General features: G+C 38.6%; 1 protein-coding gene across 2 annotated transcripts in view; it reads left to right on the forward strand.

Moving 5' to 3' along the window:
- Positions 1–2,329: 2,329 nt before the first annotated feature.
- Positions 2,330–14,469, forward strand: part of EXOSC9 (exosome component 9) — a 12,863-nt gene continuing 723 nt past the window's right edge. For both annotated transcript variants that reach the window (XM_010858330.1, XM_010858331.1), the window contains exons 1-10: positions 2,330–2,503; positions 2,839–2,933; positions 3,575–3,694; positions 3,813–3,915; positions 4,827–4,964; positions 7,189–7,271; positions 10,086–10,218; positions 11,212–11,300; positions 11,961–12,107; positions 12,689–12,873. In XM_010858330.1, coding sequence (XP_010856632.1) covers positions 2,438–2,503; positions 2,839–2,933; positions 3,575–3,694; positions 3,813–3,915; positions 4,827–4,964; positions 7,189–7,271; positions 10,086–10,218; positions 11,212–11,300; positions 11,961–12,107; positions 12,689–12,873 — 1,159 coding nt within the window. In that variant the 5' untranslated portion in view covers positions 2,330–2,437. The remainder of the gene's footprint in view (positions 2,504–2,838; positions 2,934–3,574; positions 3,695–3,812; positions 3,916–4,826; positions 4,965–7,188; positions 7,272–10,085; positions 10,219–11,211; positions 11,301–11,960; positions 12,108–12,688; positions 12,874–14,469) is intronic.

Here is a 14,469-nt window from a genome sequence, read left to right on the forward strand (position 1 = left end):
TTGATCTGAAGATTATCTGAAGTCAAAGCCCATTCTTTTTCTACCACCAAGTTGTTTTCCAGGAAAGGACAGACTATTTCAGTAAAGGCCTATATCCTTTCTGACAAGAAAAAGAAATTACCAAATGCCCACTAAAATGACCCAAAGATTTAAATGATATATTTAGTAGCTAAGAGTTCTGTTGCAAAGCTATAAACATGAACTGTGTTGTTAAAGAACTTAAAGGACCTATATCCTGCAATTGTCTTGCCCCTTTTAAAAACTCAGTCAGCTACCTGAATGTGTAGATATAAGATCTGTTCAATTCCCTTCTTCACAATTTCTGTCTCCAAACAATGTCAAGCTCTTCCTTACCTCAGTCTTGCTTCACATGGGTCCTTCTTGAAAGACTTTTTCTCTCCTGGAGATGATATTCTGGCTGATCTTTCTCATCATGAATGATTTACTTAACTCAGATGTCACCTCTACATAGTGACCTCTTCCAGCACCTAGCCCTATTAAAACAGACTCCTCAGATAACATTTAGTATGTGGAACTGTTTTATTTGTGTATGTTTTAATTGTTTATCTCCTCCAAAGAGAATATACATTTTTTTAAGGGTCAGGAGATTGTCCACCCTGTTTATCCCAGCTCTTGAATTATTCTTAGGACACAAGAAGCTCTCACAAGTAATACAAGTAATTAATTGAGTACACCTATTACAAGTGGTATAAATTGAGACTATCACTGTTAGGGAAACACACTTGAGAGGAGACAGAAGTGGAATGGAGCCTGTGTAGGAGTTACATTGCCTATTACTAAAGCAAATAAAACAACAGTAATACGTGAATACTAGTGCCCAATTCCAAGCCAGGCCCTGTTCCAAGCATTTGACATGTGCTAAACTGTTTTTCTCATAATCAGTAAGTTTATCATTGCTATTTTGCAGATGAGTAAAAGTGAAATATATAGGCTACATTGGTGAAGGTCACAGAACAATTAAAGGGCAGAATCAGAATCTGGGCTCAGTCAGAATCCTGCTTTTAACTACAGATGGTCCTGGACTACAATGGTTCCACTTTCAGTTTTTCCATGGCTTGAAAGCAATACGTAGAAACCATACTTATGAGTTTTGATCTTTTTCCCAGGCAATGGATATGTCGTCCGATACTCTATGGTCATGTCGAATACTGGTGGCAACCACAGCTCCCTTGGCCATCCAGGAGTCCACCTGAAATGCAGGAAAACCTGGGTTTGATTCCTGGGTCAGGAAAACCCCTGGAAAAAGAAATGGCAATCCACTCCAGTTTTCTTGCCTGGGAAATCCCACAGACAGATGAGTTTGGCTGGCTACTGTCCATGGGGTCACAAGAGTTGGGCACGACTAAGTGACTAAACCACCACCAAACAATTGATACAACCGTTCTGTACCCATACATCTATTCTGCTTTTCACATTCAGGACAATATTCAGTAAATTATACGTAATATTTAACACTTTATTATAAAGTAGTCTTTGTGTTGGATGACTTTGCACAACTGCAGGCTAATGTAGGTGTTCTGAGCAAAGTTTAAGGCAGGCTGGGCTAAGCCATGACATTCTTAGGTTAGGTGTATTAATGTATTTTCGACTTAACATGGCTTTATCTGCACATAACTCTACCCTAAGTGGAGGAAGATCTGTACTTCTTGATTCTGTCTCTCCCCAAAAGCCAAGTGGTTGGCAGACGAACACACAAAAGTCCTCTACGCCTGCTATAAAAGGAGGTTAATACCTTAAAATAACTGGGGAGACTGTAAGAAATAAACAGAAAATTTTGTTTCAGTCAATGGTAGGTATAACACGATTAGTTACAAACTGCGAATATTCTCAATTCTTGTCAGCTTTTCAAGGCTTACGAGGTTACACCGTCAGACGGTAATACCCTAATTCACCATTTCAACTTTCTTCCTTCCCCTACTTTTTACTTAACGGCGTTTCTCCAATTCCAGTGTTTCTCCAATGAATGTGCAGCAAACTCTGCCTCTGCAGCTTTTTAGTAGCCACATCTCAACCTCCTCATCTGTAAAGTAGCAATAATACCTTCTAGTCTACTCCGCTAGAACTGAAGATAGAAGTGTGAGTGCTCTACTGATATTAATTTCCATCATTGGTGGTTTTGTCGGGGTCCTTTTCTCGCTTACTTTGTATTAAAAGAAACAGATCTTTCCGGTTTTCTCTGAATTCCGCCTCCTTTTGCTTCTCCAGTCAGCAGGAAGAGTTCAGTCAGGAAGGCATAACTTTGCTTTGAGCCTGCGCATTAGCGACGCCCCGCTAGCCTCTGCTTTCCCAGCTTCAGCCACCGCGCTTTGATGACGTCAATTCTCTGCGCCGCGGTGCGAGCTGGGCGCGCGTGAAGAGGTTCGAGCTCTGTTTTCCTTGCGGATTCCAGTACTTGTTGGTCTCCTGATTCGACAGCATGAAGGAGACGCCACTGTCAAACTGCGAGCGCCGCTTTCTACTCCGCGCCATTGAAGAGAAGAAGGTAAACTGGGAATTTAGCGCTGCGTCAGCGGTTGGGTTGCAGGCGGCTCGCAGCCTTCCGGCCTGGATGCTTAGACTTAGCTCTCGTAGGCCCGGGGAGCCCCAGGAGGAGCCGCCGGTGCTTCCCCAAGCCCCCAGTATTTATATGGCTCAGGTGGGGTCTTTTCAAGGCTCGGGTCATGCCAGCGACTGTCAGTACCCGGGCATTTAGTTTCCAGTCTCCTATGTGGAGTAGTTAGTATCAGACTTACCTCTAAGTCCTTAGCCCGGGGCCTGCCTAGCAAAGAGTAATAGATATTTGTATTAGGAATAAACGAATGAATGTTCTGCTTACAGCGGCTGGATGGCAGACAAACCTATGATTATAGGAACATCAAGATTTCATTTGGAACAGATTATGGGTGCTGCATTGTGGAGCTTGGGAAAACAAGGTAACAATTCAAATTAGGTATAAGCCCAATAGGGAGAAATTTAAAAGAACTTTATTGGCTCAGTTTACAAAGCAGATAAGAAGTCTGAACAGTATTTTGTTTAGCTGCCCCAAATTAGTATATTTTCCTAAATGTAGGACTTTAGTTTTATAACTACACTTTACATTTTTAATCATGAATATATTTTCTGTCAACACGAGCCACACATGGTTGTTTCTGATCTCTGTGAATCATATATGCAGCCAGCAGTGATTGCACTGAATTTGTTCCTTACATTTGTTGTCATTGAGAAGGGCCTACTTTGCTTCTTTTCCCGAGTGACATGAGAATTTGATTTTTAATGTTCATTTGGAAATTGTGGAGGTATTGGTCAGATAATGTTGGTGAACTATGCCATATGAAAACTTAAGGTGTCTCAAGGTTGCATGTCCGATTGTATCACTAAATATTTGTGAAAAGAGGAGTAATGGTCATTGACGCTTAAAAATCTGTGGAATTCTAAATATTGTAATAGATGTTTCGGGGTATGCCTATATATGTTTAATTTCTGTATGTATTCTACTACTGTACTTTGTAACTTCAACCATAGGGATATATCATACTGAATATTTAGTTAACAGATTTGCACTTTGTATTTGCAGAGTTCTTGGACAGGTTTCCTGTGAACTTGTTTCTCCAAAACTCAATAGGGCAACAGAAGGTATTCTTTTTTTTAACCTTGAACTCTCTCAGATGGCTGCCCCAGCTTTTGAACCTGGCAGGTATTTAAATCTTTTTTAAAAAAACTACTTTAACCAGAGGAAAGCCTAACAGGGATGAGCTATTGTTTTAATGCCTGGTATTACATTTCATGACATTAGCCCATTCCTGTTTTCACAGGCAGTCAGATCTCTTGGTGAAGTTGAATCGCCTCTTGGAAAGATGTCTAAGAAATTCGAAGTGTATAGATACTGAATCTCTCTGTGTTGTTGCTGGTGAAAAGGTGGGCAATATACCCAAAATTCTTAATCTTGGGATAAGTGCTGTTGATTTGTGGATCTCTCTACCTGTACTTTCATTGTCAGAGCTTCAGTTAATTCAGTTTTCTGGTTCACTTCAGATGTTACGGAGTGCTGTCTATAGAACTTTCTATAGAATCTCTCTTTGGAGGGACAAAAAACATTGGTGAAAATAGCAGCTTAGATTTGTATACAAATTCTTTATTCAAAGAACTTGTGGTTTTTACATATTCTCATGTCTCTTTCTTATGTTATAAGTGAGTTGATGGAAGCAGGTAATACTCTCCTTTTTTATGGATGAAAAACTAAAGATCTGATTAAATCCTTGATTTGGATAAGTTCATTGACCCATACAGGCCTCATAGTGAGTCACTGGTAGTCTGACATTGGAAATATTACTGTCAACATAGTGTGCTGCTTAATAATATTAAAACTTCATTCTTGATTAGGGTATTTTAACCATCTTTTTGGCTTCAGAGAAGTCACTTTAATCTTTCCACATTGCATACTTGAATATTATACTTCCTGTACTTGTAAGGTTGTCATAAATATTGTCCAGGAACCTAAGTGTTTGAGTTTTTCAAGTTAGGAGACAATAAAAATATGTTAGTCTTGGGAGTTAGGGAAATCTTAGTACTAAACATAAGGGTGGTTCTGTTCAGTTGGAGTATATATTTTACTGTCATCAAATGACTCATAGAAAGGTGAACTATTGGTATTTCAGGTGTTGGTCTGGATTAATACTTTTCTAAATATGTTTTTACTGGTACATTGGAAGGAATAAAGGCATGTTTTAACAGCAAGAGAAAAATTTGCACACAGTGTTATCTTTCCTTATAAATAATCTGTGCTTGTGACCATTTAGGATTTATTTTTGTTTTAAATTCACATTTAGGTTTGGCAAATACGTGTGGACCTGCATTTATTAAATCATGATGGAAATATTATCGATGCTGCCAGCATTGCTGCAATTGTAGCCTTATGTCACTTCCGAAGGCCTGATGTCTCTGTCCAAGGAGATGAAGTAACATTGGTAAGCTCCCATGATGTGAGCCAGGCTCCTTCTTAAGAATGAATGATGTGCAGGACAACTTGTTTTTAATGAAGTTTTGTTGTAAATGGCAATTAGATATGTTCTAAAATTTGTTCACAAGGCAAAAACTACATGTGCTCATAATTGCCCTTGAAATCTCTTAAATCTCCTATACAGAAGTTTTGTCGATGGAAGTACAGGCTGTCTTGGTGTTCTAAAATAGAACTAGACTGGATTGAGCATTAGATAAAGTGGCTGGCTTATGCTTAGGGGGTGTGTGAGAAATATACAGTTCTCAGTATTTTCACAGGGAGATGCTTTTTCTTATTCTGTGGCAAAAGCCATCAGAAGCACCTGGAATGATTGTTAAAACATATTGCTAGTGTCCACCCTCAGAGTAGGATGGGATAGGATGTACTTTGTACTTCTAACAGTGTTCCCAGGTGATACTGATAGTGGTGGTATAAGGATCACATTTCAAAAATCATGGACTTAAACTATTTCCATTGTCCTTTTTTGTGTGTACAGAGTATCGCAATTACAATTTATATAAATTATGTGCTAGGACAGTGAAAGTGCACTGTGGTGATAGTTTGATTTTTGAATTTACAAAAGGAAACATCAGATGCCCAGATTCTCTAAGCTGTCATTTATGATGCTATTTTTAGGAATTAAGTTGGAGCAGACTCTTGAAAGACAGAGATGTTAGACAAAGTTTTGTTAACAATGGAGATGTTGCTTTAGAGAAGGGAGTTGGTATAAGGAAGTAAGAGAGTATAGTATGATTAGTAGGCAAAAAAGACACTTATTAAAAAATGACTTCCCTGGTGGCTGGGTGGTGAAGAATCTGCCTGCCAGTGCAGGAGACACAGGTTCGATCCCTGATCCAGGAAGATCTCACAGGCCACGGAGCACCTCAGCCCCCGAGCCACAGACACTGAGCCAGCGCTCTGGGGCCAATAAGCTGCAGCTGCTGAGCCCACACGCTGCAGCTACTGATGCTTGCTCGCCTAGAGCCTGTGGTCTGCAACACGAGAAGCCACCACAGCAAGAAGCCCACACAACCAGAGAGTAACCCCCGAAAAGCCCACACAGCAACAAAGACCCAGCACAGCCCAAACTAAGTAAATTAATTATTCATTAAAAAAGATACTCAACAGATATTGATGGTGGTAAAGTGGTACAGCCATGTTGGAAGAGTTTGGCAGTTTCTTAAAAAGTTAAGTGTAAACTTAATACAGCCCACCAATTCTGTCCCTAAGAGTGTACTCAAAGAGAATGAAAGTATACATTCACTCAAAGACTTCTATGTGACTGTTCATAGCAACACTGTTTGCTATAGCCAAAAACTGGAAACTGTCCAAATGTTCACCAACTAGTGAATGGAAAAGCAAAGTATGGTATATCTACACAGTGGAATATTATTTCACAGCAAAAAGGACCAAGCTGCTGATGTCATGTGTACTTCAAGGTGGATGAAACAGGCTCAGTTGAAAGGAGGCAGATGCAGGAGATGGAAAATTGATTCCACTTACATGCAATGCCCAGAAAAGGCAGATTTCTAGAGACAAAGTAAATCAGTGGTTGCTTTGACCTGGGAGTGAGGGTGATCAACTTCAGACATGCTAAAAGGATTTGAGGTGAGTAATGAGAATGTTTGGAAAAAAACTGGATTTTGGTAATAATTATACAACTATGATGTTGAAGTTGCAGCTTCAGTACTTTGGCTACCTGATGCGTAGAACTGACTCATTGGAAAAGACTCTGATGCTGAGAAAGATTGAAAGCGGGAGGAGAAGGGGATGACAGAGGATGAGATGGTTGGGTGGCATCACTGACTCAGTGGACATGAGTTTGGGTAAACTCCGCGAGTTGGTGATGGACAGGGAGGCCTGGCGTGCTGCAGTCCATGGGGTCAAAGAGTCGGACACAACTGAGCAACTGAATTGAACTGAACTGGTATATTTACTAGAAAGTGGATTATTTACTAACAATTAGTGGACTTTATGGTATGTGAATTATACCTCAATAAACCTTTTTGACAAATACATAAAGTTATAAGAAAGGTGAATGGCAAAGTCAAACAGGTAATTGCAAAAGAAGTTATTTAGGTACTCAGGATTAAAGGGATTTCATCTTTTACCTTAATACTTGATGTACAAGATGATTTTTTTGTATGTTTATAACTTAGGGACTGTAATTATTGAAACTTATTTTCAAACAGTATACACTTGAAGAACGTGATCCTGTACCATTGAGCATCCATCACATGCCCATTTGTGTCAGTTTCGCCTTCTTCCAGCAAGGGTAAGTCTCATCCTCATCATGGCCAAAATTATTAATGAAGCTAGAAATTTTTTGTTCCATTCAAATATGCCATAGGCAAATGAACAAATCCTTCCTTTAATATTAAAGTACTTTATAATTCTTCTCTTTCTTTGTAAGAGCATTAGTTGACAAACGCTCAGTGATAAACTCTCCTCTAAACGAAGAGACTTGACGTTTTTCTTTTCATGGATTACTTAGAAATTTATGAGTTTACCACAGCATGTTAGTGTAGATTTCCTAGATACAGATATTAGGTTCTAATTGGAGCGTGGGTGAGACTTACTATGGATTAATGGAAGAAGACTTTGGAGTATATTTGAGGAACATAATAGATGGAATAGTTATAGGATAAGAGCAGGTCACAAGGGGGAATGGTTCACAGATGGGTAAAAATCTAGGTTCCTTTAGCTCTCCAGCAGTTTCTTCACAACTCACTGCTAATTCCTCCTACAACAGAAAACCTGAAATCTTAGGTCCTTTAAATGGTGTTTAGGTGCCTTTAAATGAAAACTTGAGCCTTAAGTTTAATATACCTTTAGAAACAAAGGTATAAATATTTTAGCAATTTTATAACTGAGAATTGGAGAAAAGCTTTCATCTTTCAGTCACTGAATTTTATTAAAGGGAAATAGCACTGTCCAGTAGAGTTACTACATAAGCCATATATGTAGGTTTAGTAGCACATTAAAAATAAAAAGAAACAGGTAAAATTAATTTTGATATAGTTTATTTTACTTAGTGTATCTAAAATATTATTTTAATATGTGATCAGTATCTTAAAAATTATTCCTGAGATATTTTGCATTTTTTTAATGAGCAATAAGCAGAATCTGAAAGAATTTCAAAGTACAGAATATTAGGGAAGCTTTAAAATTAACCAAATTAATGTTTTAATAATTCTGTTGTCTCTTCACATTGAAGTGACTCAAATTCATAGGCTCAGACCTGCATACACTCTCTTGATGTTATTATAGTGCTGGCTTTTAAAAATGGTGTGATTAGATTGATACTTCTCTGTCCATGGGATTTTCCAGGCACAAATACTGAAGTGAGTTGCCATTTCCTTCTCCAGGGGATCTTCCTGATTCTTCCTGACCCAGGGATTGAACCCATGCCTCCTGCATTGGCAGGCGGAGTGGATCAGTGGTAAAGAAGGTGCCTGCAGTGCAGGAGATGTGGGTTCAGTCCCTGGGTTGAGAAGATTCCCCTGGAGTAGGAAATGGCAACCCACTCTAGTATTCTTGTCTGGGAAATCCCATGAACAGAGGAGCTGGGTGGGCTACAGCTCATGTCAGACATGACTTGGCTGAACAATAGCAAATCTTTTAAAAATATCCATTGTCTTAAAACTGACACAGAATGGGAGAAATAGTAGCAAACCTGACAAATGATTAATTTCCAGACTATACAAGCGGCTCATTCAGCTCAATGGAGAAGGCAGTGGCACCTCACTCCAGTACTCTTGCCTGGAAAATCCCATGGATGGAGGAGCCTGGTGGGCTGCAGTCCATGGGGTTGCCAAGAGTTGGACACGACTAAGCAACTTCACTTTCACTTTTCACTTTCATGCATTGGAGAAGGAAATGACAACCCACTCTAGTGTTCTTGCCTGGAGAATCCCAGGGACGCAGGAGCCTAGTGGGCTGCCGTCTGTGGGGTTGTGCAGAGTCAGACATGACTGAAGCAGCTTAGCAGCAGCAGCAGCATTCAGCTCAATACCAAAAAAACAAACAACCCAATCAAAACATTGGCAGAAAATCTGAACAGATGTTTCTCCAAAGAAGATATACACATGGTTTATAAACACATAAAAAAAGATGTTCAACATTGCTCATTACTATACACATAGCGTATAAACCAATGAAAAGATGCTCAACATTGCTCATTACCAGAGAAATGCAAATCAAAACTACAATGAGGTATCACCTCACACCAGTCAGAATGGCCATCATGAAAAAATCTAAAGACAATAAATGCTGGAAAAGGTATGGAGAAGAGGGAACCCTTTTGCACTGGTGGTGGGAATGCAAATTGATACAACTACTGTAGTATGGAATTTCCTTAAAAAATGAGGAATAAAACCACCGCATAACCCAGCAATCCCATTACTGGGCATATATATATATATATATATATGTATACCCTGAGAAAACTATAATTGAAAAAGACATTATGTACTCCAGTGTCATCAAAGCACTATTTCCAATAGCCGGGACATGGAAGCAACCTGGATGATTATTGACAGATGAATGGATAAAGAGGCTGTGGTACATATACACAATGGAATATTACTCAGTCATAAAAAGGAAAAACATTTAACAATTCTAATGAGGTGGATGAACCTAGAGCCTATTATACAGGGTGAACTAAGTCAGAAAGAGAAAGGCAAATATCATATATTAACACATACATATGGAATCCAGAAAGATGGTACTGATGAACCTATCTGCAGGGCAGTAATGGAGATGCAGACACAGACAACAGACTTGTGGACACAGGGAAGGAGGGAGGTAACAAACTGAGAGTGGCTTTGAAACACATACTTAACCATACGTAAAATTAGACAGCCAGTGGACACTTGCTGTGTGGCACAGGGAGCTCAAATCTGGTGCCCTGACAATCTAGAGGGGTGGGATGGGCTGGGAGGTGGGAGGGAGGGGACATAGGCATACCTGTGGCTGATACATGGTTGGTAAATGGTGGAAACCAACACAGTAAATAATTATCCAATTTAAAAAAATTGACAAGCACTCAGTATCACATTTGTTCAGGTACATTTAACTTTCATTTCAGAACATATTTATTGGTGGATCCTAGTGAACGAGAAGAACGTGTAATGGATGGCTTGCTGGTGATTGCCATGAATAAGCATCGAGAGATTTGTACCATCCAGTCCAGTGGTGGGATAATGCTGCTAAAAGATCAAGTCAGTATTTTGATTGATGTTCCATTAAGAATAGGTCTCTTAGTTTTAGAAGCTTTTTCTCGATTTTTGCGTAAAATCCAACAGGTATTTTCCGTGATTGATCCTAGGCTCTGTTAGACTCTGGTTTCATGACTATCCTTATGCTCTGTTGTCCTTATGCTACAAGGGGTCCTTCCTGCCTTTCTCCCCGGTGTGTGGTGCTCCACAGTCTAACCCCTCTACATAGAAGAATACTCTTCTTCCCAGTGAGGAAAGGGATTTATATCCCTATTTTTTTTTAAGTGTCATAAAGTAGATTTAGGTATAAATTTTACTTTCGAGATTTGGGTACAGTGGGCAGAAATTCTCAAATCCAGCTGCATATAAGGTTCATGTGGAGGCTTTTAGAAAATAGATTGCTGCGTAGCACATGGTGCAGCTGGTTAGGAGCACAAAGGCTACTTGGTTGAAGTTCCAGCTCTGCCTTACACTAACTGACCTTTGGCAGATTATTTCATCTTTTTGTTCTTTAGTCTCTTTATCTGTAAAATAGGAAGTAGTCTTAATGTCAGCACCTTCTTGTTAGAATGTAAGGATCAATATGGATACTTTGGACTGTGTAGTATAAATTAAATGTAAATGTTATTTCCAGAGATTCTGAACCACTGGTCCCTGAGGCCTGGGAGTCTGCTTTATGAAAGCTTCTGAGGGGACACTTTGCAGCTCTGTCTTGAGCAGAGATAGGGATCACTCACAGAAAGGAAGTGAGTGTACATGTGGCCTTTTTAGTGGTATCTTACATTGTCATAGAAAAGTTTCTGGTCAGTTCCCTTAATTAAAAGTCTCTTACATCTTGCCTTAATTTGTGTTTTTATATTGTATTATTTTCTAATTTGAAAAAAAAGTAAGGCTTAAATTGCAAAGGTAGAAAAACTAATCTTATGTTTTTAGTTTTGCTAAAGAAAACTCTTTGATTTGTTGTCTTTAAATAATAGCATTCACTTTTATAAATAGGTTTTGAGATGTAGTAAAATAGCTGGTGTGAAAGTAGTGGAAATTACAGAGCTAATACAAAAAGCTTTGGAGAACGACCAGAAAGTTAGGTAAGTTTAACTTTTTTTAGAATTGAATGGTCTTGTTATAAATTTTTCTGTTAACAACTTTCCTTGCACAAGCGTAACCATACAATTTTTACACTCAAATCTTTCCTTATCTAATAGTCTCAGTTGAATATAGTACTTAATGTTTTTGAAAGTTGATCAGACTGTTTATTGTATTGCATTCCATTCGAGCATAATCTGTACTGAAAGCCACACAATGCTTTTCTTTAAAAAAAAAAAAAAACATTTCTTAGGAAAAAGAGAATCTGGTAACTTATACTAACAGAACACAAGCTGGGGTTGATGCCCATCTCTTCTTACTTTGTGACATTAAGCGATAGCTGTGTCTTGGCACTTCAGTGTCTTCTGTGGTCTGGGAGGTTACTGCCTACCTGGTGGGGCTGGTTTGAGGTTTGGAGAATAATATACTTCAAGCACATAGCACATGCTTGGCACGTGGTTTAAAAAATGGTTAATTATAGTAGCTTTCTATTATCTCACTTGATAGGCCAAATAAATGGGTGAGATTAAGTTAGTCAAATAATTTCTCATCCAATGTCTCATCTATCAAAAGGATAAAATAGTTAACTTTTTTTTCCTTCCTGTCTTCTCTTCCATCTCAATCTCCCTTTCCCTCCCCACTCCCTAAAAAAATCCACATAGGAAAGAAGGTGGAAAGTTTGGCTTTGCAGAATCTATGGCAAATCAAAGGATTACAGCATTTAAAATGGAAAAGGCCCCTATTGATACCTCTGATGTGGAAGAGAAAGCAGAAGAAATCATTTCTGAAGCTGAACCTCCTTCAGAAGTGTATCTTTACTGGGTGATTTTTTTTCTCAGTAAAAACAAGATTTATAATACTTGTGGCATGATTAGGGCTGTGTGAAGTGCGTGCATACTGAAATTTTTTTCTGAAAACACTGTTAGAAAAAAACATTTACAAGACAAGATAGTGTTGAGGTAAATTGATGGTGTAACATCTACCTTCTCTTCAACTATCCTCAGAAATCAGAAAATTTTATATTCTAACAACTTTCAGTGTTTTATTTTCCTTTTGGAAAAATTCTTGAATCTCAGTGACATAGTCAAACACTATATATACATCATTACATTGTTCTTAAAGTTAATTCATTTACCAAATTTATTACTACAACTGAAATGTTCCAAGCCAGGGTGTGTCTTGATATTTTTTACCCATTCTGTCCATAAAATCTTAACCTGAGTTACACATTTTTTTCTTCATTCTTCAGCCATCCATAGTATAGCCATTAATTTTTCTAAGAATTTGAGGTGAACTTCAGACTTAACAGAAGAGAACTTTCATTCTAATTGTTTTCAGCACTGCATCAAATAGCAGTGTATTTGTTATTTAGTTTTCTTAACTTGCTAAGTGTTTCTAAACCTGTGCTGTGGACTCCTGGGACCGCCCAAATTGGAGAGGGAATAGAAAACTCCTGGGGTCATCTTGAAGACTCTGAGAAGGAAGACGAGGATGAAGGTGGCAGTGATGAAGCTATCATTCTTGATGGTATGAAAATGGACACAGGAGTAGAAGTCTCTAATATTGGAAGCCAAGGTATGTGACACTTTATGGCTATATGTAATGTGTGTATATATATATATATATATACACATATATATCTTAGGAATCTTATTTTTATATTAGCATTTACTTATTTAGAGGGACTAAATGTTAATTTAAATTTCAACTGTTGAGGCTAACTGCAATGTTAACTCCCAGTTCTTTTCTAAGAATATACTTTTCTTTGTAGAATGGTGGTATTCTTTGATATGTGAGGAGAGTGGCACAAAATTTTTTTTTGATTATATATCCAGGCCAGTTGTAAAAGGATAAGTTTCTTAAACCCCATTTGTGCACGCTATTTTTTCTTTGTATAGTTTTTAGTGCATGCTCAGTCGCCAAGTTGCTTCTGACTCTTAAAGACCCCATTGACTGTAGCCTGCCAGACTCTGTCTGTGGGATTTCCCAGGTAAGAATACTGGAGTGGGTTGCCATTTCCTCTTCCAGGCAGTCTTCCCATCCCAGGGATCAAACCCCCGTCTCCTGCATTGGCAGGTGGATTCTTTACCACTGAGTCAGTTGGGAAGCCTCAAATATAAAAAGGAAGTATCATAACATGTATTAGAATAGTGCTGTCCATGCAATTTTCTGCAGTGTTAGAAATGTTGTCTACACTGTCCAGCATAGTAGCCCCTAGGCCAGTGCTGTTGAGCAGTGAAATGTGGCTTGTGTAACCAAATACTGAATTTTATTGATATAGTTAAGTAGCCACATGGGGCTACCATAATAGAGGTGTATGAGAACCCACAACATTCTAAATGTGCATGAACAGTGGTATTCCTAGATGTTCCTGGCATCCTGAAAGCAACAGAACTATAGAAATGGTTCTCACCTGTGGATATTTTAAGGAAAATCAAATTCTATCATGAATTATTTATGTAGACATAAAGTAGGTTGGTAGACCTAAAGGACAGTTACTAAATCTGGCTGAGAAAATAGTTGCACATACCTGTCTGCCTTTGAGGAAGATTATTGCCTGTAAATATTACTGAGAACCTACTGGGTATTTTGGAAGGCCAAAAAAAAAAAAAAATTACCCATTGATTGGGATCCTTACTCAGCTTGATACTTTTTTTTTTAACTATATATGCCTTTATATATATAGGTGGCCCGCCTGCCAATGCAGGAGACCTAAGAGACCTGGGTTCGATCCCTGGGTGGGGAAGATCCACTGGAGGAGGAAGTGGCAACCCACTCCAGTTTTCTTGCTTGGAGAATCCCAGGGGCAGAGGAGCCTACAAGTCCGTAGGGTCACAATTGACACAACTTAGCACACACATACGAACAAAGGAAGAAATGGAAAACTCTTACGTGGATCAGAAATGGATTTGTAGGAAATGGATTCTTCATATACTGTTTTTTGGAATTTAAATTGACAGTTTCTGGAGGAGTTTGGCAAAAATCTTTTAAAAAGCACAAGGAATTCATTTGGCATATTGACTTGTTTCCAGATTAGTTCTATAAAAGATGCACTGTATCTGTAAAATAGATAGACTTACCCCCTAACTTTTCTGTGAAAGCAGCACACATGGTTTTTCAGCACTCCAATGAATAAACTCAGGGAAGGGAAGAACCAAACAGATCTGTAAG

Source organism: Bison bison, unplaced genomic scaffold, assembly GCF_000754665.1.
Source record: "Bison bison bison isolate TAMUID 2011002044 unplaced genomic scaffold, Bison_UMD1.0 scf7180017864385, whole genome shotgun sequence".
Classification (NCBI taxonomy): Eukaryota; Metazoa; Chordata; class Mammalia; order Artiodactyla; family Bovidae; genus Bison; species Bison bison.